This window comes from Saimiri boliviensis, chromosome 14 (genome assembly GCF_048565385.1).
Source record: "Saimiri boliviensis isolate mSaiBol1 chromosome 14, mSaiBol1.pri, whole genome shotgun sequence".
NCBI classification, from domain to species: Eukaryota; Metazoa; Chordata; class Mammalia; order Primates; family Cebidae; genus Saimiri; species Saimiri boliviensis.
Window position 1 is genome coordinate 64,082,587 of NC_133462.1, and position 24,769 is coordinate 64,107,355.

At 38.3% G+C, this 24,769-nt stretch overlaps 1 protein-coding gene across 1 annotated transcript in view; it reads left to right on the plus strand.

The window, feature by feature from the left end:
* The window catches only part of DTL (denticleless E3 ubiquitin protein ligase homolog), a 66,385-nt gene that overhangs the window by 7,395 nt on the left and 34,221 nt on the right, over positions 1-24,769 (plus strand). The window contains exons 2-11 of the mRNA XM_003930377.3: positions 142-267; positions 1,537-1,635; positions 3,749-3,810; positions 3,896-4,016; positions 14,972-15,037; positions 16,891-17,003; positions 18,568-18,641; positions 19,978-20,081; positions 20,361-20,465; positions 23,913-24,025. Coding sequence (XP_003930426.1) covers positions 142-267; positions 1,537-1,635; positions 3,749-3,810; positions 3,896-4,016; positions 14,972-15,037; positions 16,891-17,003; positions 18,568-18,641; positions 19,978-20,081; positions 20,361-20,465; positions 23,913-24,025 — 983 coding nt within the window. The remainder of the gene's footprint in view (positions 1-141; positions 268-1,536; positions 1,636-3,748; positions 3,811-3,895; positions 4,017-14,971; positions 15,038-16,890; positions 17,004-18,567; positions 18,642-19,977; positions 20,082-20,360; positions 20,466-23,912; positions 24,026-24,769) is intronic.

Genomic DNA, 24,769 nt, shown 5'->3' on the forward strand with positions numbered 1-24,769 from the left:
GATTCTTCCATAGATATTAGTAGTAAGTGGATCTGTGTTAATATCTAAAGTTTCTTAAGAACAAAGATTTACCTCGCATTTATTAAAAATGCTGAAATGTAATGCTCTATTGGAATTCTATAAGGAATTGTCTTGTTTTAGGATGGTCTTCACAATACCCTCTACAATCCCTTCTGGCTGGTTATCAGTGCAGTGGTAATGATGAACACACTTCTTATGGAGAAACAGGAGTCCCAGTTCCTCCTTTTGGATGTACCTTCTCTTCTGGTAAGAGAATTACTGTCTAGGCAAAGCTTGGACAGAAATCATCTATTTCACACTTACAGGGAAAATATACTGTAGTATTTCCCTTTCAAAGAAAAGTAAATTAGGTAGATGTTAAGAGTTTTTTTTTTTTAAAGACTATTGTCTTCTGATTTATAAAATAGACTTAATCTCTATACATCATTAGCATAACTGTATATTTCCTCTGAAGCATAGACTCTTATAGCACCATTTTTAAAAAAGTGATAATAAGGAAAAGGTTGCAAAGGTTCAGCTACTATGAAATTGTTTTACCCAGTAGATACATACCCTTTGATCTGGTTGAATGTATCTTTCTGTGACTCATTGGGGAATATATGAACAGAAATGGAAGTACTTCAGCTGGGCACAGTGGCTCACACCTGTAATCCCAGCACTTTGGAAGGCCAAGGCAGGTCCAGGCACAGTGACCTACACTTGACTTACCCAGTACTTTGGAAGGCCAAGGCAGGTGGAGCACTTGAGGTCAGGAGTTGAAGGCCAGCCTGATCAACGTGGTGAAACCCTGTCTCTACTAAAATTACTAAAAATGAGCTGGGTGTGGTGGTGCACACCTATAATCCCAGCTACTCAGGAGCCTGAGACAGGAAAATTGCTTGAATCTGGGAGGCTGATACAGGAGAATTGCTTGAATACAGTGAGCCAAGACTATGCCATTACACTCTAGCCTGGGCAACAGAGCAAGACTTCATCTCCAAAAAAAAAAAAAGAAATAGAAGTGCTTGTCTTCACCCATAATAGTTTGAGAGGAAAGAGAAAAAGTTGTGAAAAGGAAATTTCAAGCTAACAGACTGCTTACAAAAATTAGCCAGGCATAGTGGTGCATGCCTGTAGTCCCAGCTACTAGGGAGGGTAAGGCAAGAGAATCACTTGTACCTGGGAGGTGGAGGTTGCAGTGAGCCAAGATCATGCCACTGCATTCCAGCCTAGGTGGCAGAGCGAGACTGTCTCAAAAACAAACAAATCTAATAGACTCTTAATGTAGTCATGATTGTGGTAAAAATTAATAAAAATATAATAAGAAATGAAACTAATAGACTCAGCCTGCTGGCAGCCTACATATCATCTGCCTTTGTTTACAGTATTGGCCAGTACCACTCTCGTTTTAAGTACTACCCTCGATTTAGCCCTTCTCTAAATAAGAGATTATATGAAGATAATTTTGGTGGTTTTTGAGTAAACTTTAAAATGTTTTTGTTACTGTATATATTTTATTCTTTATTTCTGATTTAGCTCCCAATATGGAACACATCCTAGCAGTTGCCAATGAAGAAGGCTTTGTTCGATTGTATAACACTGAATCACAAACTTTCAGAAAGAAGTGCTTCAAAGGTAAGTCTAGGTCTACAATTTTTGTTTTAATATTTTAAATTTAAATTAAAAAATATTTAAAATATTAAAATATGGGCTCCAAAGAGGAGCCCATAAATATAGAGGTCACATGGCAAGAGAAGGGAGGTGATGCCAAGCCCTTTTTTAACAACCAGATCTCCAGGGAACTAACAGAGTGAGAACTCACTCGTCTGCCCACCTCTTAGGGAGGGCATTAATCTGTTCATGAGGGATCCACCTCCATGACCCAAATGCCTCCAACCATTAGGTCCCACCTCCAGCTTTGGGGATTAAATTGTAACATGAGATTTGGAGGTGACAAACATCTAAACTATAACGCATTCCCAATGATGTTAACTTCTGATTAAGTCTTTTTAGGGACCAGGTTAGATGTAAATGGTAGACTGCCTATCTATCAATAACTGTTAACTGTGACAATGCCTTTACTCAAATTTTATATTGATCAAGCATTTTACATCTATAAAGCAAAGTTCTACTAACCTTAAGAAGCTGATAATTTGGAACCTATAAATCAAGTGTTGAAATAACTAAAATGATGTAGAAGTAGACCAAATGATGTAGAAGTAGAAAGAAAACACATAGGTGTCAAATCCCCCATTTGAGTTTAGACCAGTGGAAATGGAAGAGGGCACTCCAGGTGGAGGGAAAAGCATTAACAAAGGTCTAGAGATAGAAAAGGCATAGGATATAATAAAATAGGAAGTGACCAGTTTGATTGGAATAAGATATATCTACAACAGTGAGCGATGAGGCTTGCAACCAAGATAAAGGCTAAAGCAAGCAGAAATTTGAATATCAAACCGAAGTATTTTACATTCCATTCAGAGAGCATATGAAGTTGTTTTTGTTTTTTGTTTGTTTTTGTTTTTGTATTTTTGGTAGAGAGGGGTTTCACCATGTGGCCAGGCTGGTTTCGAACCCCTGGCTGGTTTCGAACCCCTGGCCTCAAGTGATCTGCCTGCCTCAGCCTCCCAAAGTGCTGAGACTACAGGTGTGAGCCACTGTGCCCAGCCAGCATCTTGAAGATTTTTGAACTGGAATGTGTTTCAGATAGATTTTATTTTAGAGAATATATTACTAATGAACTTATGGAAAGAAATTTGACATCAGATGGTAGTAATTCTCATGTGGTAATTAAGGGAATGTGTAATGTCTGAGTCCACAAATTCTCTTTGGCTCATGCACCCTAGGGTGTTGACTACTGCTTTTTTATGTGTGCATCTTTATTTATTTTTATTATTTTAAGTTCCAGGGTACATGTGCAGGATGTGCAGGTTTGTTACATAGGTAAACATGTGCTGTGGTGGTTTGCTGCACATATCAACCCATCACCTAGGTATTAAGCCCAGCATGCATTAGCTATTTTTTCTGATGTTCTCCCTCCCTCTGCTCCCCCTCAACAGGCCCCAATATGTGTCGTTCCCCTCCCTGTGTCCACCTGCTCTCGTTGTTCAGCTCCCACTTATGAGTGAGAACATGCAGTGTTTGGTTTTTCTGTTTGTGCGTGAGTTTGCTGAGGATAGTGACTTCCAGCTCCATCCATGTCCCTGCAAAGGACATGATCTCTGATACCTCTTTTTTATGGCTGCATTATATTCCATGGTGTATATGTACCACATTTCCTTTATCCAGTCTATCATTGATGGGCATTTGGGTTGATTCCATGTCTTTGCTATTGTGAATAGTGCTGCAGTGAACATATGCATGCATGTACCTTTATAATAGATGATTTCTATTTTGCGGGGTATGTACCCAGGGATTACTGGGTGAAATGGTATTTCTGGTTCTAGGTCTTTGAAGAATCACCACACTGTCTTCCACATCGTTGAATTAATTTACATTCCCAACAACAGTGTAAACGTGTTCCTATTTCTGTGCAGCCTTGCCTGCATCTGTTGTTTCTTGACTTTTTGATAATCACCATTCTGACTGGCATGAGATGGTATCTCATCGTGGTTTTGATTTGCATTTTTCAAATGATTGACTACTGATCTTTTTACTACTACATCTTTCCAGGCATTTAAACTACTACTGATATGGCAGCCAAAAATTACAGTTTAGACATTTCACATTTACCATTTTCTTTGTTTAGAATGGATGGCTCACTGGAATGCTGTCTTTGACCTGGCCTGGGTCCCTGGTGAACTTAAACTTGTAAGTGGCTTTTATTTCATTAGGATCTGGGTAAATACTGATAAGGGATTGCTTTATTAAGTTGTGCTTACCTTATTTTTGAAAGGTTACGGCAGCAGGTGATCAGACAGCCAAATTTTGGGACGTAAAAGCTGGTGAGCTGATTGGAACGTGCAAAGGTCATCAGTGCAGTCTCAAGTCAGTTGCCTTTTCTAAGTTTGAGAAAGGTAAGTTTGTGCTAATCCTCTTTCATCTCCTTGACCTTCTTTACAGTGGGGAGATAAGAAGCTATAATGGTTTCTACACTTTCCCTTATCAAAGTTATTACTTTACCTCCATAAATGATTAAGATTCTTTTTTTGGAGACAGTTTCGTTTTGTTGCCCTGGCTGGAGTGCAGTCGTGCTATCTCGGCCCACTGCTTCCTCCACTGCCTCCTGCGTTCAAGTGATTCTCCTGCCTCAGCCTCCAGAGTAGCTGGAACTACAAGCACATACCACCATGCTCAGCTAATTTTTTTTATTTTTAGTAGAGAAAGAGTTTCACCATATTGGCCAGGCTGTTCTAGAACTCCTGAGTTCAGGCAACCACCTGCCTCAGCCCCCTGTAGTGCTTGGATTATAGGCATGAGCCACTGCACCCAGCCAGATGATGAATATTCTAATATGACTGAAAACTGTAATAACATTAAATTGGTTTTAGGCTCACTCTCTGGACATTATCTCTGGCTTGTCCCTAAAAGTCAAGAGTCTTTAGTAAGTTTTTCTATAATTTTGCACATAAGGTAAAACTTTATAAATAGCTGCAATACCGCTGTTAGTTTGATTACTCATTGAGGTTAAAACCTTGCACTGGGCATTCATTTACTCTATTTGTAAAACAGAGTTACTTTTTTTTTTTTTTTTTTTGAGATAGAGTCTCACTACATCGCCAGGCACCAGGCTGGAGTGCAGTGGCACGATCTCAGCTCACTGCACCCTCTGCCTGCTGAGTTCAAGCAATTCTCCTGCCTCAGCCTCCCAAGTAGCTGGGACTATAGGCGCGTGCCATCATGCCCAGCTAATTTTTTTGTATTTTTAGTAGAGACAGGGTTTCACCATGTTGGTCAGGATGGTCTTGATCTGTTGACCTCGTGATCCACCCGCCTCGGCCTCCCAAAGTGCTGGGATTACAGGCATGAGCCACCGCGCCTGGCCCAGAGTTACTTTAACTCTACTCTTAAAATCTAAATGAGCTATAAGGCTGATAAACTGAACGTGATTTTCTGCCTAAAAACTTATGTATTTGGTTTAAATGCCCTAATTTTCTAGTATGTTTTCAACTATTACTTAAAATTGCTTTTCCTGTGTTTATTTTACTGTTACAATGGACAAGAAAGATTTCAAGAGTGATATAACGAATAATACTGTAGCAGCTAGGGAAAAACATATCAGTGTTATCTGAATGAGCTCTTCATTTCTATTTTTCTTTTTTCTCCTTCCATTTGTTTCTTACTAAATAATTTTTTTAAATGGACCAACAAACATTTATCGCAAAGGAGTCTGAATTAATCTGACTGTAATCTCTGAATAATAGTGGCAGACATTATAATCTCCTTTATCACTGAATATCTCCGTTGTCACTCTGTTTTATAAAGCAGTATTTTCATTTATTCACCTCATTCAGGAGGTTAAGCCGGTTTGGATTTTGTTGTTGTTGTTGTTGTTGAGACAAAGTCTCACTCTTTTGCCCAGGCTGGAATGCAGTGGCTTGACAGCTCACTGCAACCTCCACCTCCCAGGTTCAACCAATTCTCATGCCTCAGCCACCCAAGTAACTTGGATTATAGGCACACACCACCACGCCCAGCAAATAGTCTTTTTAGTAGAGACAGTGTTTCACCACCTTGGCCAGGTTGGTCTAAAACTCCTAACATCAAGTGATCTTCCACCTTGGCTTCCCAAAGTACTGTGGTTATAGGCATGAGCCACCATGCCCAGCTTGGCTTGGACTTTTAAGAAAGTCAGTTTTAATCTACTCTGGTTGCAGTTGAAACTAGAACCTTGAAGGGGAAATGTGGCATGGTTTTTTTTAATTTCTGCGTAACTTTTTATTAATATATTTAAGTATAAAAGTAGGTTTCCTTGTGATCTAGTTTACTACATTCCTGTGTCAGAGTTCACTCTGAGTTTGTAAAAATAATTTAAGATAATGAAAATTTACCTAACTAAAGAGTAATGGAAAACATCATATCTTTTGGTCCTTTTGCTTAATTTTTACAACTCTGCGTGTGAATCAGCCTATCTCAAGAAAATGAGATCTAGAAGGAAAGGCACTGAGTTAGAAATTGGGGCAGGTGGCTTTTTTTATGACTTTCAGTAGTCCATAGGTGCTCTAATGTGAATTAGTCTGATCGGATACTATTCCCAAGCACTGTGGTTTGTTTTTGGTAAACGGAATAGATATTAGCTCCACTCACTCCATCAGCCATAAGCCCTCTGCAACTAAGTATGGAAGTCCTTTGTTTCATTCTGGACTCTTGGGCATAGTGATTTCACCTTCTTGGGCCTTCTTTTCCTAATTTAATGAGATACATACCTATTCTATTTAGGTCACAAAAATATTGTAGACATAAAAGTGAGGTGAAATACGAATGCTTTTTTTTAAATCTGAGCTTATTATAGTGGCTCACCCCTATAATACCAGCAACTTGAGAGGCTGAGGTAGGAAGATTGCTTATGGCCAGGTGTTTGAGACTAGCCTGGGTAACGCAGTGAGACCCTATATCTAAAAAAATTAAAAATTAGCTTGGTACAGTGGTATGCACCTGTAGTCCCAGCTACTTCAGAGTCTGAGATGGGAGGATCACTTGAGCCCAGGAGTTCGAGGCTGTATTGAGTTATGATTGTGCCACTGCACTCTAGCCTGGGCGAAAGAGTTAGACCCAATCTCAAAATAAATTAAGTCAATCGATGAGTCTATAAGCAATCAGTCAGAGAACCATATAAACGCTTAGTGTTTTCTGGGTTTTTTTGGTAGATAGCTTGGTAGAAAAGATCATGGGTCCAGTTCTTTCCACCCTACATGGGCAGGATGTAAATAATCCTAACTGGACATAGTCATACTAATGGAATTCACCTTCCCTAAATATCTGCCACCTAAAAGCAAAGAAAATGAACTAGATAAGTGCTTTGTGTGGCAAAAGGGCAGGTATTAGAACTTTTGGGAGATAATTAAAATTGATTATAAATGTATTTCTATTTCTTCTCCTACAAACTTAAATTTGCAACTTCTTTCTCATTCTTCATTCTCAAGTTTTAATTAAATGAAAATGTCTTAGAAGTGGCCAGGCATTTTTTTAAAAGTTCCTCAAGGGGTTCCAATGTGCAGCTAAAATTAAGAAACATTCTTGATCCTCCCCAAGACCTTCTGCCATTACATGTATCCCTATGGCTCCTGTATCTTCAAGCTCTCCCTCTCTATTGTCCGATTCTTCTCAGGAAAGACTCAAGAATGTGACCTATTTTCCCAAATATCTTAACCTCATGTTGTCTTTTAGTTGTTACTGTTGCATATTTTCTATCTTCTCTAATTTAGTTTAATCTACTTTTCAAAGTAGTCCTCTTCATGAAATCACTCTTGCTAAAGTTAACATATCTAATTATCAGAAATCCTGAAACTTTCCAGATCTTTTCTTCTGCTTGTATAATATGTTATACTTTAGGCCATTGATAAAATTTCAATGAAATTATTTTCTTAGAATCTATGATAGATCACTCTTTTCTGGTTTTTCTTTGTCTTTCTCTTTATTCTTTCATAGTTGCTTTTACCTAGCTTGAAGTGTTATCAAGACCCAGGATTTGATGTTTGGTCTTTGTTTTGCTTTCAACCTATACCTTCTTGGACAGTTTCATCTGTACTAGTTTTGTTTTTCACTCTACTTGAGTTGACCCAGATCTATATTCCTAGCCTTAACCTCTCTGCAAGTACTTCAGATTCAACATGTCAAAAACTGAACCCACAACTTCCTCCCTGAACTCATGATTTCTCCATGGTGATGCCATCTTTTTCCTCTTTGGTATCATTTCCTTAAAGAATTTCCCTTAACGTTTCTTATAGTATGAGTCTGGTAGTAATAAATTACCTTTGTTTTCCTTTATCTGAAAATGTCCTTATTTCATTGTCATTCTTGAAGGACTTTTTTGTTGGATATGAAATTTTGGTTCAACAGCTTTTTTTCTTTTCATTGCCTGAAGATGTTCCACTATCATCTGCGGTTTCATTGAGAACTCTGTGGTTGTTAAAGTGATTTCCCTGCATACGATATGCTGTTTTTCCTGAGTACTTTCAGGATTTTCTGTCTTTGGTTTCTAGCAGTTTAATTATGGTTTGTCTAGTCATGATCCCCTTCATAGTTACGCTGTTTGAGGCTTGCTGAGGTGTGTTTTTTTTTTTTTTTTTGAGACGGAGTTTCACTCTTGTTACCCAGGCTGGAGTGCAATGGCACGGTCTCGGCTCACCGCAACCTCCGCCTCCTGGGTTCAGGCAATTCTCCTGCCTCAACCTCCTGAGTAGCTGGGATTACAGGCATGCACCACCATGCCCAGCTAACTTTTTGTATTTTTTTTAGTAGAGACGGGGTTTCACCATGTTGACCAGGATCGTCTCCATCTCTTGACCTCGTGATCCACCCACCTCGGCCTCCCAAAGTGCTGGGATTACCGGCTTGAGCCACCGCGCCTGGCCGCTGAACTTTTTGAATTTGTAAATTCCTTTTTACTGAATAGAGAAATTTACTACTATAATTTCTTGAAATATTTTTTTCTGGCCAGGCATGGTTTCTCAGGCCTGTAATCGCAGCACTTTGGGAGGCTGAGGTGGGCAGGTCACTTGAGGTCAGGAGTTCAAGACCAGTCTGGCCAACACAATGAAACCCTGTCTCTACTAAAAATACAAAAATTAACTGGGCGTTGTGATGGGAGTTTGTAATCCCAGCTACTTGGGCCTGAGGCAGGAGAATCACTTGAATTTGGGAGGCGGGGCTTGCAGTTGGCCGAGATCACACTACTGCCCTCTACACTCCAGCTGGGTAACAGAGAGGGACTCTGTCTCAAAAAAGAAGAAGAAAAAAAAGAGAGAAAGAAATATATTTTCTACCTAATTTATTCATAATCTCTGTCCTCCCTGCTTCTTCTGGTACCTTAATTACTCATATATGTATATATATTCAATTGTTCATATATTTGACTTTTCTAAATTATCCCATGCATCCTTAAGGTTTTCTTTTTCTTTTTTTTCCGGTTATCCTAAATTTAAGATATAATGAACAAGTTATAAAATTCATCCATTTAAAGTACATGTTTTAGTTTATTCAGAGTTGTACAACTATCACCACAATATAAACTTTGAACCTTTTCATCAGCTGAAAAGAAACTTGAACACATTAGCAATATTTTTACCTATTCCTTTCAACCCCATACAACCACTGTACTAATTTCTTTCTCTCTAGATTTGCCAATTATACACATGCATACAAATGAAATGATACAATATGTGGTCTTCTGTGACTGGCTTCTTTCATTTAGCATAATGTTCAGTTCTGTTTTTCTCTCTCTTCTTCAAATTGAATGATTTCAATTAATTTGTCCTAAAGTTTACTTTCTCTGTTTCCTCCAGTCTTCTTATGCCCATCCAGTGAATTTTTTTCATTTCAAATACTAGTTTTCAGTTCTAAAATTTTTATTTTTTTAAGGCAGAGTCTCGCTCCTTTACCGAGGTTAGAGGGCAGTAGCATGATCACAGCTCACTGCAGCTTTAACCTCCTGGGCTCAAGCAATCCTCCTGTCTCAGCTGCCAGAGTAGCTGGAATCATAGGCGAATGCCACCATTCCTGGCTAATTTCTTTTTGTATTTTTTTTAGAGATGGGGTTTTGCCATGTTGCCCAGGCTTGTCTTGAACTTCTGGGCTCAAGGCATCTGCCCACTTTAGTCTCCCAAAATACTGGGATTACAGGCATGAGCCACGATGCCTGACCTTCTATTTGTGTATTTGTTTTCCTGCTGAGATTTATCATCTTTTGGTTGATTGCAAGTGTATGTGTTTTTTTTCTTTTCTTTTTTTTCCTTTTTTGAGACAGGGTCTTATTCTGTCACCCAGGCTGGAGTACAGTGGTAAAATCTGCTCCCAGTCTCTAGCGGTCCTCCCACCTCAGCCTCCCAAGTAGCTGAGACTACAGGTGCATACCACCACACCCAGCTAATTTTTGTATTTTTTGTAGAGATGTGGTTTCACCATGTTGCCCAGGCTAAGTATATGTTTCTTTAACTCATTTAACATGCTTATGTATCCTTTGCAATGTTATCTGATAACATCTGGATTATCTTGGGATTGGCTTCCATTGATTTATTTTCCCTTAAGAACAATTCATTTTCCTGGCTCTTTGTAAGTCAAGTAATTTAAGATTATATTCTGGACATTGCAAATGGTATGTTGGTTTCTAGATTCTGTTACGTTGCTTAGAAAAGAGTTGGTGTTCCTTTTTTAACAGACAATTCACTTGTTTAGATCCAAATTGCAGACTGTCACACCTGCAAGAGGGCAGTGGATCTGACCTCAATTATTTTCTTTAGTTTAAGCCTCAGTTGGAAACTGCTTTCAGTTTTCTCTTGCCCATATGGTATAGGGGTCAGCCAGAGACTTGGACTGAGTTTAAACATGGAATTATGGGTTCCCTTTCTCTAGCTGTCTCCAGGATTTCCCCATTCCCTCACTCTCTGTCTGTTCTTATTGCTACCAGTCTCCTTTTCGTGGTTTGTCTGTCTTGAAAGATGGCAGATTTTTTAATTTACATTTTAGCTGCCTGGTATTAATGCTGCAACTATGGCTGCCCTCAAGGTAAAACAATCAAAAAAGACAAAAACAAAAAAAAACCCAGTAACTTAATTTCACTCCAGTCATTTGCTAAAAATGTTGACTCCCCTCCAAACATCGCATGCTTAAGAGGAAAGCGGGCCAGGCGCAGTGGCTCACACCTGTAATCCTAGCACTTTGGGAGGCCAAAGTGAGCAAATCACCTGAGGTCAAGGAGTTTGAGACCAGCCTATCCAAGGTGACGAAACCCAGTCTCTACCAAAAATATAAAAAATTAGTCAGTTGTGGTGGCGCATGACTGTAATCCCACCTACTCGGGAGGCTGAGGCAGGAGAATCTGTTGAACCCGGGAGGCGGAGGTTGCAGTGAGCCAAGATCATGCCACTGTACTCCAGCCTGGGTGACAGAGAGAGACTCTGTTTCAAAAAAAAGAGGAAAGTGGTAACTTAAAGAGAGGAGTAAATTTTACCCCCAAATAATTTCTATTTTAGGCTGAGTGAATTCCAACAAAAGAGGGGGAAAATGAACCTGTGAGAGTCTGTACAATCAAAACTGTTAAAAGGAATGAATAGTTCCTGACACTTTAAAAGTGCTGAATTAAAGGAGGAGTTTCAACATGGCTGACTAGATGCTTCTGGTATTTACCTCTTCCACAGAGTGGAACCAAAATAGTGAGATAATTATAGTGATAGTGAGACAGTAATAATCACACTTCAAATAGATCATCTAAGAGAGAACACTGGAATTCAACCGAGAAGTGATAAACTCTGAAAGCAAGGAAGGAGAGAAAAGTGAGCCAAGTCTCTGGCTGTTTGGGATCAGCTAGGAATCTGGAGAGGCTTCCTATGCAGAGGAAGAGTTAAGTGGGACCCCCAGCAGACCAAATACCCACTGCGAACTCTAATAGCATTACCCATGAGGGACCCCCTTGATGCTCACAGGCCCTGAGACTAACATAGGGAGCTGCCTGGTGACTTCATGAAGGCATTGGTCCAGAGAGATAGCATACTGGATCCCACAACTCCTAAGTCCTAAGCAGCTGCAACACAGCGTGATTTTCAGAGCCCAGCCCCCACCAGACTACGTCCTGCCCTGCCACTCAGACTGAATTGGGAGCCAGTGATCCCATTCCTCTGAGCAGAGGGGCTGCTGCAGGGCAGAGGTATGAGCAAAGCTCAGTCCCCTAACTACCTGCCTATGGCTGCTCCCAGGGACAGCAACCCCACTCTCCATATCAGTACTGTAGCATAGCTGCTGCTGCCCCTACCTGAGCATTCCACCAGAAGCCTGGGGATCACTCCACCCCTGCCTTCCATAGCCAGCACCTGCATGCACCACCAGAGTCCCTGAGAGCAGTTCCACCCAGCCTGTCTTCATAGCCGCCACTACCCAAGCACAATCTGAGAGGCCTAAGGATCACCCAGTTCAGTTCATCGGCAGTGGTACCCAAGCACTCCTCCAAGAGTCTGAAGTTAGGCCTACTCAACCTACTACTACCACAGCTGGCATCCACCTGGACATGCAACCTGCAGGTCTGCGGACTGGCCTGCCCAAGCTATCACAGCCACCACCAACACTAGTACAGAATACTTGGGTTTCAAGGGATTTTTCCATCACTGCTACTGTCATCACCCATACCACTCCACACCTGTTGCCCAGGGGCTAAAGAACTTGCCCACCCACCTGGCCCACTGCTGCCATTTCCAGTACCTGAGGAAGCCATCTGAATGCCCAAGAATCTACCTGCCTGGACTCATTAACACCAGTGCCATTGTATGCTGCCTTGGGGCCGAAGGACAGGCAGGCCCAGACCACTGCTGCCATCACTGGGGCCTGAAGACTGGCCCTCTTGTTATTTTAGTTTCTGGCAAGACTTAACCAGTCTACACTAACAACCACACTCTGATCTACCAACAAAACCACAGATACCACTGACTCTATTTACGGCCAAAAGGAATGATAGAGACTACACTACTTAATGCATCCAGAATGAAAGCCAAGTGTCGTTTCCAACCATCATCATAGATACATCTCCAGGAAAATGTTCTCCATTACAAACCAAATTCAAAAAATTGGAAGAAGCAGCTGTTAAACCAGGTGCACAAATAACATACAAACACAGGGAACGTCAAAAACCAAAGATATGTGACACATCCAGAGGAACACAGTAATTCTCCAGCAACAAATCCCAATCAAAAAGAAATACACAAAATCCTGGGAAAATGATCCAAAATACTGATAGTAAAGAAGCTCAGTGAGATACAAGAGAATTATGAGAGACAATACAAAGAAACAAAAATAATTAAGGATTTGAATGAGGAATTTACCAGAGAGTTGGGTATCATACAATAGAATGAAATTCCGGAACTACAAAATACATTTGAAAGCTTCAGCAATAGATCAAGCAGAAGAATCTCAAAACTTGAAGACATCTTTTGAAATAACCTAGTCAGACAAAAACAGACAAAAAATAATAAAGATGAATGACTAAAGCAGGCTTCCCCAAATTGCGGCCCCCTGAGGCCATTTATCCGGCCCCCTGCCGCAGTTCAGGAAGGGGCACCTCTTTCATTGGTGGTCAGTGAGAGGAGCACAGTATGTGGCGGCCCTCCAACGGTCTGAGGGACAGTGAACTGGCCCCCTGTGTAAAAAGTTTGGGGACGCCTGGACTAAAGCTTTCATGGCAATGTGGGACACTATCAAATGGCCAAATATATGAATTTTCAGTGTCCCAGAAGACAAAGATATAAAACAAAATAACAGGTGAAAACTTCCCAGGTATGTGAAAAACTGCTCTATGTGACTAATAACCACAGTGAGATATCATCCTAGCCCTGTTAGAATGGCTGGTATTAAACAAAACAGATGCTGGCAAGGATATGGAGAAAAGAGAACTCTTGTATATTGTTGGTGGGAATGTAAATAAGTATAGCCACTATGGAAAACCGTAAGATTTCTCAAACTAAAAATAGTTACCATATGATCCAGCAGTCTCATTGGGTATTTATCCAAAGGAAAAGGAATCTCTCTATCAAAAGAATAACTGCAGTCACACTGTTGCAGCACTATTCACAATAGCCAAGATACGGAATCAACCTGTCTATTAATGGACAAATAGAGTTTCTAAATATGTAACATATATACAGTTGAATACTATTTGGCCATAAGAAGGAATGAAATTATGTCATTTGCATCAACTTTATGTTAAGCAAGCCAGGCGCAAAAGATAAATTTCACATATTCTCACTTACATGTGGGTGCTACGGCAGTGAATCTCATGAAAGTAGAGAGTAGAACGATAGATAACCAGAGGCTGGAAAGTGTGTGGGTATGAAGGGGGAAATGAAGAAAGTTTGCTTGACGGATACGAACATAAAGTTAGATGGTATAAGTTCCATTGTTCAATATCTGACAATTGTCACCTTACAAAATATTGTATATTTCAAGTAGCTGGATAAGTTGAAATGTTCCCAGCATATAGAAATGATAAATACTCAAGGTGATGGATAGCTCAGCTACCCTGACTTGATCATAGTACATTCTGTGCAGGCATCAAAATAGCACATATACTGTATAAATATGTAAAATATTATGTATCAGTAAGAAAAATTGCATGTTTTAGTTCCATTTCCACAGAGCCCTCAGGTAGCTGTTTTTGTGTTTTATCCCACTTACAGCCTATACAAGTGGATTAGTGTAAGTGCTCCCTCTTTCACACAGGAAGCGGGGGTTTTTTGGCTTAATTTTAAAGAATAAACATTACAAATAAATTGAAGTTCTCCTATAGTGCCTTCTCCAATACCATTGCACCCCAGAGGCAACCTCTTTGACAAATTTCATACAAATCTGGTCCATATTTTTATATTGAGCCAATACAGTTTAGAGGTTTGGAGTATAAGCTCTAGATTCATACTGCCAAGAATACCTTTACAAGTTACTTATCCTCTCTGTGCCTCTTGCTACCTACCTAATAAGGTCGATAGCAAGGATTGAGATAATTTGTATAAGTCATGTAGGATAGTAGCTAACATTTAAAATAGCAAACACTATTTTGGCTCTTGCTTGTCATTCTTACTATAACTGTACTATCTAAAGTATTTTATATGGGTTTTAAATTTACAGAGGGGTGATTCTATAAAGTTTTTTTCAACATTAGCATCTCAAGCTTTTTGCAATCCTCTCTCTTATTTGTTATTGAGCCATATATTTTTACATTTTTGATCTCCCGTGCCAGATATAGTACCTAGCACATAATAGATAAGAAATTGAAATTGAAATCTATGTCATTGACTGGTTTTGTTAACCTCTTAATAATCTGTTTATTTCCCCACAGCTGTATTCTGTACAGGTGGAAGAGATGGCAACATTATGGTCTGGGATACCAGGTGCAACAAAAAAGGTTGTCTAGTTCTATTTTAATTTTGAGAGATTTAGGATCACCCTATACTTAATTTTGGGTGAAAGAGTTAGTGATTTCATCTGATCACCACCAGGAGCATGTACTCATAATTCCCCATTTCTGCTCATCGTTCCAGTTCTCAAGATCTTAGTGATTGTTGCAAGTATTACACTCATGTATTTATCTTGTATTGTCTTTGAATTATAATGCCATTTACCCACATTCTTGATGGATTTAAAAATACTATTACACAGCCTCACTGGTAAATATCTTTTAATTTAAATTTATTTAGATTTTTAAGAATTTTTATTTATTTTTTTTTTTTGAGATGAAGTCTCTGTCACCCAAGGTAGAGTACAGTGACACAAACTCAGCTCACTGTAATCTCTATTACCTGGGTTGAAGCAATTCCCCTATCTCAGCCTCCTGAGTAACTGGGATTACAGGCACCCACCACCACACCTGGCTAATTTTTGTATTTTTTTAGTAGAGATGGGGTTTCATCGTGTTTGCCAGGCTGATCTTGAATTCCTGACCTCAAGTGATCTGCCTGCCTTGGCCTTCCAAAGTGCTGGGATTACAGGCGTGAGCCACCATTCCTGGCCTGATTTTAAAGTTAATTTGAAGTAAATAATAAGCTCATGGTTGTCTCATGATGCCATTAAGCGTATAGTGGTGATTATTTCACTGTTCACTTTAATTTATTAAAAGTTTTTTTAGTATCTGCATTTTAAAAAATTGATAACATAGTTCTACATATTTTGGGGGCATATGTGATATCTTGATACGTATAGAACATGTAATGATCAAATCAGGGTAATTGGGATATCCAGCATCTCAAACATTTATCTTTGTGTTGGGAACATTACAATTCCTCTAGCTTTTTTTTTTTTTTGAGACGGTTTCTCAGTCGATTGCCTAGGCTGGAGTGCAGTGTCGTGATCTCACCTCACTGCAACCTCTACCTCCCGGGTTCAAGTGATTCTCTTACCTCAGCCTCTCAAGTAGCTGGAATTATAGACGTGCACCACCACACCCAGCTAATTTTTGTATTTTTAGTATAGACGGGGTTTCACCATGTTGGCCAGGCTAGTCTGGAATTCCTGACCTCAGGCGATCTACCCACCTGGGCCTCCCATTCTTCTAGCTATTTTGAAATATATAATAAATTATTTAGAAAAATCTTAATAAACCTTATTTTATATAGCAGTTTTATGTTCACAGCAAAATTGAGCAGAAAGTACAGAGAGTTCTTATATAGCCCCTGCCCCACCCACACACAACCTACCCCACTGACATCCAACCTATGCCTGAGTGATACTTTTGTTATAATCAGTGAACTTATTTCAACACAGGCTGTCACTCAGAGTTTATAATTAGTGTTATATTGACAAATGTGTAATGACATATGTCCACCATAATAGTATCATACAAAATAGTTTCACTACCCTAGAAATCCTCTGTCCTCTTATTCATCGCTACCTCCCTCTAAGCCCTGGCAACCACTGATCTAAGCCCAGTACAACCAGTTACATTCCCTCCATGTCTTTTTATGGCTTTATCAAGCTCATTCTTTTTAGGACTGAATAATATTCCGTTGTTTGAATGGAACACAGTTCATCCATTCACCTACTGAAGCACATCTTGGTTGTTTCCAAGTTTTGGCAATTATTAAAGCTGTTACAAACATCTGTTCGTTTTTATACATTATAGTCTCACAGGAAATATAGTTCTGTTGGCTTCTAATTTCACCAATTTGGTCAAAAATAACTTAATATCGAAGTTTTACATACACGTGTTACATTCAGCATGTAAGAATGCTGAAACCTAAATTTCCTTGGAATATCTTTCAGATGGATTTTATAGGCAAGTGAATCAAATCAGTGGAGCTCACAATACCTCAGACAAGCAAACCCCTTCAAAACCCAAGAAGAAACAGAATTCAAAGGGACTTGCTCCTTCTGTGGTAAGATTTTACAGATGTATACATTTGTGGAGAGCTTATCAATAGGATAGAATAAATGGGAACTGTTGATTAAGTGAATGAGAATCTTCATGATTCTCATTTGATATCAGTAGTTTATTGCTTATTCAGTACCTACATTGTGGTTCTCAAATTCTGACTTTTAGTTCTTCTGAATTTTAATGCCATTTACTTATATTATTGATGGAATTAAAAATATTATACAGTGACTTCATTGATGAATATCTTTTACTTTAAACTTGTTTTGGTTTTAAAGAATTAGATTGCATTAAACATAAGGTCATGTTGTCTCATGATGCCATTAAGTAGAAAGTGATGATTATCTCTGTTTACTTTTAATTAATTTATTAATTTTTAAATAAAAATTGATGACATGATTGTACATATTTTGGCAGGGTACATGTACACAGCTTGATACATGTATACTGGGTATAATGATGGAATCAGGGTAATTGAGATAGCCTTCACCTCAAATACTGTGTGCATCAGAGTTGCCTGAGGCACGTGTTAAAAATTCAGCTTACCAAGTCTCATCCCTAGAAATCTTTGTTTCTCTCTCTGCACATACACACCCCTGTGGTATAGTGGAATTCGTAAGGAAAAGTAGGGGAGGAGTAGTTTGAAGAAGCATATTAAGTACTGCGATGCACTTTTCTGTGGGGAAAGAATCCCTGTTGTTTTCATAATACAAACTACAGAAAGATAGGTTTTTTTGTGTATTTTTAAGCATTTGACAAAATATTATTAAATATACTGAAATCATGGGTAGAACATAGTACCACTCTGTTAACTTGCAGTCAGAGCTCAATGCCCGTATTATAATCCTTTTACTTTAAAAAAAATTGCCCTTTTCTCCTTTAATGTATTTTTTTTTTTTTTAAATATTTCTGGTGTATAGGATACAAGTTAATATTTTGGGGGAAGTATGACTGCTAAGACATTAAGACTTAAAACTGTATACCATGAACAGGACACAAGCATGAATAGAAACAGATAGTGGAGGCCATATTAAGTTAAAATGAGTAACATTTCAGACATTTAATCTTGTTAGGTAATAGCAATTAGCAGGTAAGACTCTGCTGGGCTTTTTTTTTTTTTTCAGAGCATGTAATAATCTATTATCCATAATTCTTTCAATACTCCTATGTGATAATCTAGGTAGACAGCAACATTTTAGAGATTAAACCGGCACAGGAAAGTTAAATATGTTTTCTAAGGATATACTGCATATTAGTAGGGCTGAGTCTAAGTAGATGCAGTAGGTTCTGACAGGCAAAATCTTTTAGTAACCAGTTTGTTTTTTTGAGTACAAGTTAAAGTATTAACACTGTATACTTTATATACTATATACTAAAATTTAATGATTCTTACTAAAATTACCTCTTGGTCAGCATATATATCCGATTGAGATTATTAGAGATTTCATTTCTAAGTTAGAGTCTGGGGAAGGGGAAAAAAGTTGTTTTTTAACACCTTGTTCTCTTGATGGTAAAGATTATGATGGCCAAGATAAAATTTTCTTCTTTTTCTTTTCTTGTGCTATCAGGATTTCCAGCAAAGTGTTACTGTGGTCCTCTTTCAAGATGAGAATACGTTAGTCTCAGCAGGAGCGGTGGATGGGTGAGAGTCTATTTCTTGGTTCTTCCGATGAGATATTTTTTATGAGCTGTGATAGGGAAGTCACATAGTCTCATTATAATTGAATGTGTGTGGTTTTAACTGTCAACATAGCAAGTACCCCAATGAGAAAAGGGACTAGAGATCACACTGGAAAATATCTAACTGAAGGACTCTTGCTGAAATAATTAAATGAAAGGATACATGTATCACATTTAGCACATTGTCTAGCACAGAAGAGCAGTGGTAGCTGCTGTTGCTGTCTTTGAAAAGAAGCTGGATGGGTAGCTTGCTTGCTTGCCTTATGCAATGTAACTTAGTCACTAATTCTTATTTTGAGGAGTAAAATTTCCATTACTTTGGGTTTTATCTTTTTCAGATTTAAGAATATCCTAAAGGAAGAAATCTGATTCTGGGGATGTAGTTGACATTTCTGGGAGTAGTCTAACTAGATTGATGATAGTAAGGTCTAATGACTTTCACATACCTATCATCCATGATTAGTCTGAATTCTTGACTTCCAAATAAGTCTGCTATGTGATACTTGTTGGTTGCTTGCTTTGTAGAATATAAATTCTTTGCATATGGAGACTCTTTTTAAGCTTCTTCCTATTATATCTCTCAAGGCATCCTTCCCTTAAAATTTTTAATTTGAAAGATGATGGCTTACCAAACTGGGGTTTCCATTGTGTTCTCTGGGCACTAAAACCCTATGTGAACCTAATTCTCAGGCAGTAATGAAGGATTATCTAAAGGTTATTAGTTCTGCTTCTGAATGACTGAAAGATTGCTCTGTTTGTTTCCAAGGATATTGTCATTTCATATCAGGTTTGTGTTTTCAAGTTGCCTTCATGCTAGAAGTAGAGGATTGAGACAATTATCTCAATAGATGAAAGAATACTTTATTTCACAGAACAATTTGTTTAGATTAATTAAGTAGTTATGTATGGAAAGACAACCACAGGGACAGAAATTGCTACTTAAGATACCAAAGGGTATATGCAGAATATTAAAGTCTTAGGAAGTGTTTTTTCTAAAAACAATGGAACAGTTACTATCAGCAGTCAACCTTCGTCTTCCTTTTCCTTTCCCTTGGAGTAAACTCCAGTAACCCAACACTGGGTCAAGTCACATCTGTTTCCGTTCTGTCAGAATTATAAGCCTGATATTGGAGACAACAGTATAAGATAATTTAATTTGTTTCCCAATGAAGTATCCTCACTGTACCTAGTTAATGTGCCAGAGGAGTTAGATTAAAAGTCATTTCACATTGAATGTAATTGAAGTTGTTGGGGATTGGAAGAAGGTCTACAAAATAATTATTTGCCTTGGTTTTTAGGATAATCAAAGTATGGGATTTACGTAAGAATTATACTGCTTATCGACAAGAACCCGTAGCATCCAAGTCTTTCCTGTACCCAGGTAGCAGCACTCGAAAACTTGGTAAGCCTTTATATAGGTCTTCTGGGGGAGATAATGAGTTTTTGTTAAAAAAGAAAAAAAAAAATTAGGCTTATTTTCAGTAACATTGATTTGAAAAATTCTAATATGTGAAATTCAAAAGATAAAAACTCAGAATAATATTTTTGATTTGTGTATATTTTGGGGACAAAGAATTTGGATGATTCTTCTTATGGAATGATCTGTTTTTGCCTTTACATTTTAACCTCAGATCTACTCACCATCATCAGGACATGCTAAACTTAAGTTTCCTTTTTCCAGGATATTCAAGTCTGATTTTGGATTCCACTGGCTCTACTTTGTTTGCTAATTGCACAGATGATAACATCTACATGTTCAATATGACTGGCTTGAAGACTTCTCCAGGTAAGATATTAGTCATTCAAATTCTCTTACCAGGAAACTAATATGGGCTTTTTTGGTAATGACAGTTAAATGGGTTTTCTTCTAAACTGAACTTTCTAAGCCATGTGAGAATTTTGGCATCTTTGATTAGTTCCAGTGATATTTTCAGAAGTGTACATTCCTTGTGATGATTTCACAAGTAAGCTGAATCATGCTTTACATGGTGACTTAAATTTATTTTTATAGAGGGTATCTCCTGAAATTATGCCCTTTGGCCTATATTTAGAATTCTCTCAATTTTTGATTTAATAAACTGAAGTAGAAAAAGTGCTTCTGCTCAGTTTTTGTCCTGTTTAGGGGCTGCTGGTTAAAATTGGTGGTGGCTGAATTTCTCAGACCCCAAAATAGTTTCAGCCTACCTCAGCCTTCTCCTTAATGTTAGAGGCCATTTTATCTCTTTAGGTGTTTTCCCCAGTCTCACCCTTTTTTTTACCTCAAGACTATAAAAATAGAATCTGATACTTAAAATTAATATATAAAGATAGTTTTAAAAAGAAAACCAAGTTTTTCAAGTATACCTTCCTCTTCTCTTTAATCCTCTCTCCTCCTTCCAAATCACCAGCCTCAGGCATGCTTTAAGAGAGTTATTTGGGTTATGTTATTTTTAAGAACATTATCAATTTCTTAAGCAAGCAACATCTTAGTAGCCTGGTTATTCCTCATCTGTAGATCTTTCAAAAACACTTTGAATTCTATAACCAATCTTCAGAGTTACCCAGTTTCCACTACAGTGAAATGTGCTAATAAACAAGAAATCTCAAGTACAGAACTTGTCATTTTAGTTGAGGTCTTACAGAAGCTTCCAAAGATCACCCCAAGCAATCTTATTAGGACTTTAGTATCTGCAACAGCGTCATGGTCTGCATTTCTGCTGCTTTGCATTGGGTCTGGTTTTCTCTAAACAAGAGCAATAGCATTTAGAAAAGAAAAGAGGTGTTTATTTTGCTATTTTCCTTAATGGAATCAGAGCTTGGAGAACTGCTGATTTAGTCGGTCAAATAAAATAGACTTTTCAAAATCATTTCCTTGAAAGATAAAGCCTAATCCTGATTATATTATCAGGATGTACAAGAGCTCTGTCTATTTAATTTTTGCTATAGTGTGTCACTGAAAAGAGCCTTAAGTTTATTGTCCTTCTTCCATCAAACACTTTGCTAGTAATTTAGTAAACCTTTTTATGCTTCTATTTAATTTCATTTGCTGAGATAGGTAGATAGATGAATAGATCGATTAATTCTTTAAAAACTGAATGATGGCCAGTCATGGTGGCTCACACCTACAAACCCATCACTTTAGGAGGCTGAGGCTGGCAGATTGCGTGAGCTCAGGAGTTCAAGACCAGCCTCGGCAACATGTCGAAACCCCATCTCAATAAAAAGATGTAAAAAGTTAGACAGATGTGGTGGAATGCACCTCAAGTCCCAGGTACTTGGAAGGCTGAGGTAGGAGGATTGCTTGAGCCTGGGAAATTTCAGGCTTCAGGGAGCCATGATCTTGCCACTGCACTCCAGCCTGGGTGGCAGAATAAGACCTGACAGCCATCTGTGTAGGGGTGGGGGTCAGGGTGTGTGTGTGTGTGTGTGTGTGTGTGTGTGTGTGTGTGTGTGTGTCGGGGGGCAGTGTGTAATGTCTTGTTATAAATTGTTCTTTTCAAAACTTCTGAAAGGATCTTGGATTTGGTACTTGATCTACCACACTTTGTATTCACGGTGTTATATTAAGTGATGTTCATGAGGATGACTCTGAAGTACTTTAAGAGCCCAGATGATCACGAAAGCAAGATTAAACTGAACTGATTAAAGCCAATATACGTTTTAGGAGAATTTTTAGCAAGGTTTAAACATTTACAGTGTGTTTCATACCAGCCTTTCTTAGACCAGCAGAGGGCAATAAATACTTACAGGTATTGTGGGAAATTCTGGCCAGAGATTTCCATTCATAATTTAGAGTTAAGGAAGATTAAAAATAACAGTTTTAGAACAGTGTTCAAAATAAAGGAATTTTTTGTTTTGCAGTGATAATAGATGTATCCAAATTGATTCCTATCCTGCCCCGTTTTCACAGTAAAAATGTCTGATACCAGGAATATTTGCTCTGCCTGCATAGCTTTTTCCTTAAAAGCTATAAATACAAAGTTCTTTTCCAGCTTTATTCTAGAAAATGGAAGAGATTTCTGTGAGCACTTAAGGAAACCTGTTAAGGCCCCTACTAATACTTTTCTCTGTTTGTTAAAAGATGGAGTGTGATTGTTTTTTCCTGCCTAAAGATATCCTTAAATTCTCCAATAATTGAGATTTTTCTCCTGTATTTGCTCATAGTGTTCTGATGTCAGAAGCCTAGGGATTTGACCTTCTTAGGATAGAAGAACCTGTCAAGAACTTATGAGGCCGGGCGTGGTGGCTCAAGCCTGTAATCCCAGCACTTTGGGAGGCCGAGGCAGGTGGATCATGAGGTCAAGAGATCAAGACCATCCTGGTCAACATGGTGAAACCCCGTCTCTACTAAAAATACAAAAAATTAGCTGGGCATGGTGGCACGTGCCTGTAATCTCAGCTACTCAGGAGGTTGAGGCAGGAGAATTGCCTGAACCCAGGAGGCAGAGGTTGCGGTGAGCCGAGATCACGCCATTGCACTCTAGCCTGGGTAACTAGAGTGAAACTCCGTCTCAAAAAAGAAAAAAAAAAACATATTATGCTAGATTTGGGTACTTGCCCTTTTGCCATTGACAGTGAGAAGGCTAAACCTAACCTAGTGCCTTATGTATGAACATAGTTTACCCCACTAGCTACTTCCACCATTCAGCCTACTTAAAGTGCTAGATTAAAATGAGTCCCACATCCCAGATAAGCTATTAGTAAGTTTTAACCAGAACTCAAATGATACTTTTCACTGATTTTTGTTTTCCTATTCATGGAACAAGTGTTTGAGTATCTACTCTGTTCAAAGCACTGTTAAGTCTAGAGGGGAAAAAGCAAGATATGAAATTTATCCTCAAGAGGCTTGAAGTCTAAGGGGAAATTAGACGGATATAGTATGCAATGGAAAAAATCCTACTCTGGGCTGGAGAGAGGGTATTATAAAGGCATTTTACTGCAAGTTGGACATTAGCTGCATTCTTTTTTTTTTTTTAAGGAATGTTATTCACATTTTTTCCTCTTGATATTGCCATTTTAATACCAAGTATTCAGACTGAGTTCATGAGATTGGATCTAACATAAAGCCTCCTTTTAGGGTTTCATTTTTCTGCCAATGTCCAGTTCCCTTTTATTTGATGAATAAAGCTAGACCATCTGCTTCAATAGGCAATATAGTGATACAACTTGTTAGAATATATATATCCTGTCTATATCCACTTAACCACTGAAAATAACAAGAGCCAAGTAATTTGGTTGTTTTTTCCTCTGGCAGTGGCTATCTTCAATGGACACCAGAACTCTACCTTTTATGTAAAATCCAGCCTTAGTCCAGATGACCAGTTTTTAGTCAGTGGTTCAAGTGATGAAGCCGCTTACATATGGAAGGTAAGTTGCTAAGCTTCCCCACAAATGTTAGGCTGAAGTATTCTTGCAAATATTTGTTCTGTCCAGTGTGAGGTAAGTTTGATGTAACCACATAAACTATACTATTCGTGCATCAGATAGTTAGTAAAGGTTGCTTCTTAGCTCTTAATATAGCTGAAACCTTACTCTGTTACAGAATGTATGAAACTTTCAGGGCCACAGCTTGTCAGAAATTGATAATTCATGTCCTCTGTTTCACAAATTATTAGGAAATTCAGAGAGTAGTAAGAACCTTAGCTACTTTGTCCTGCATCCTGGAAAACATGCTGTACTGACTTTCTGCCCTCTGTTTTCAAACTCTCATTCAGAATACAGTATTTTGATCCCTAGGATCCTGTACTCGAATCACCCATGGAGCCTTGTACAAAACAGAAACTCAAAAATATTTGTATGATTAATTTATTCTTTATTCTTTTCTTACAAGTAGCTGATCTTCAGGCCACTAAAGTGGAAGTGGCTGCTTTATCAAATTTGTATATATTTAATAGCATTATTTAATAATCTTTTAATTAACTTTTTTAACAATAGTAATTCTGAAGTGTCCTCTATAAGCTAAAAAAATGTAAAGCTGTCCTTTTGAAGTCCAGTAGAGAAAATAAAAATAATTCACAACAGTAGCACTTGCTTGTCACTGAGAAAATGTCTCTTGAAGGAATAAATATGAAAATGTTCTGGGAATTCAGAGAATGATCATTAAGGCATTGT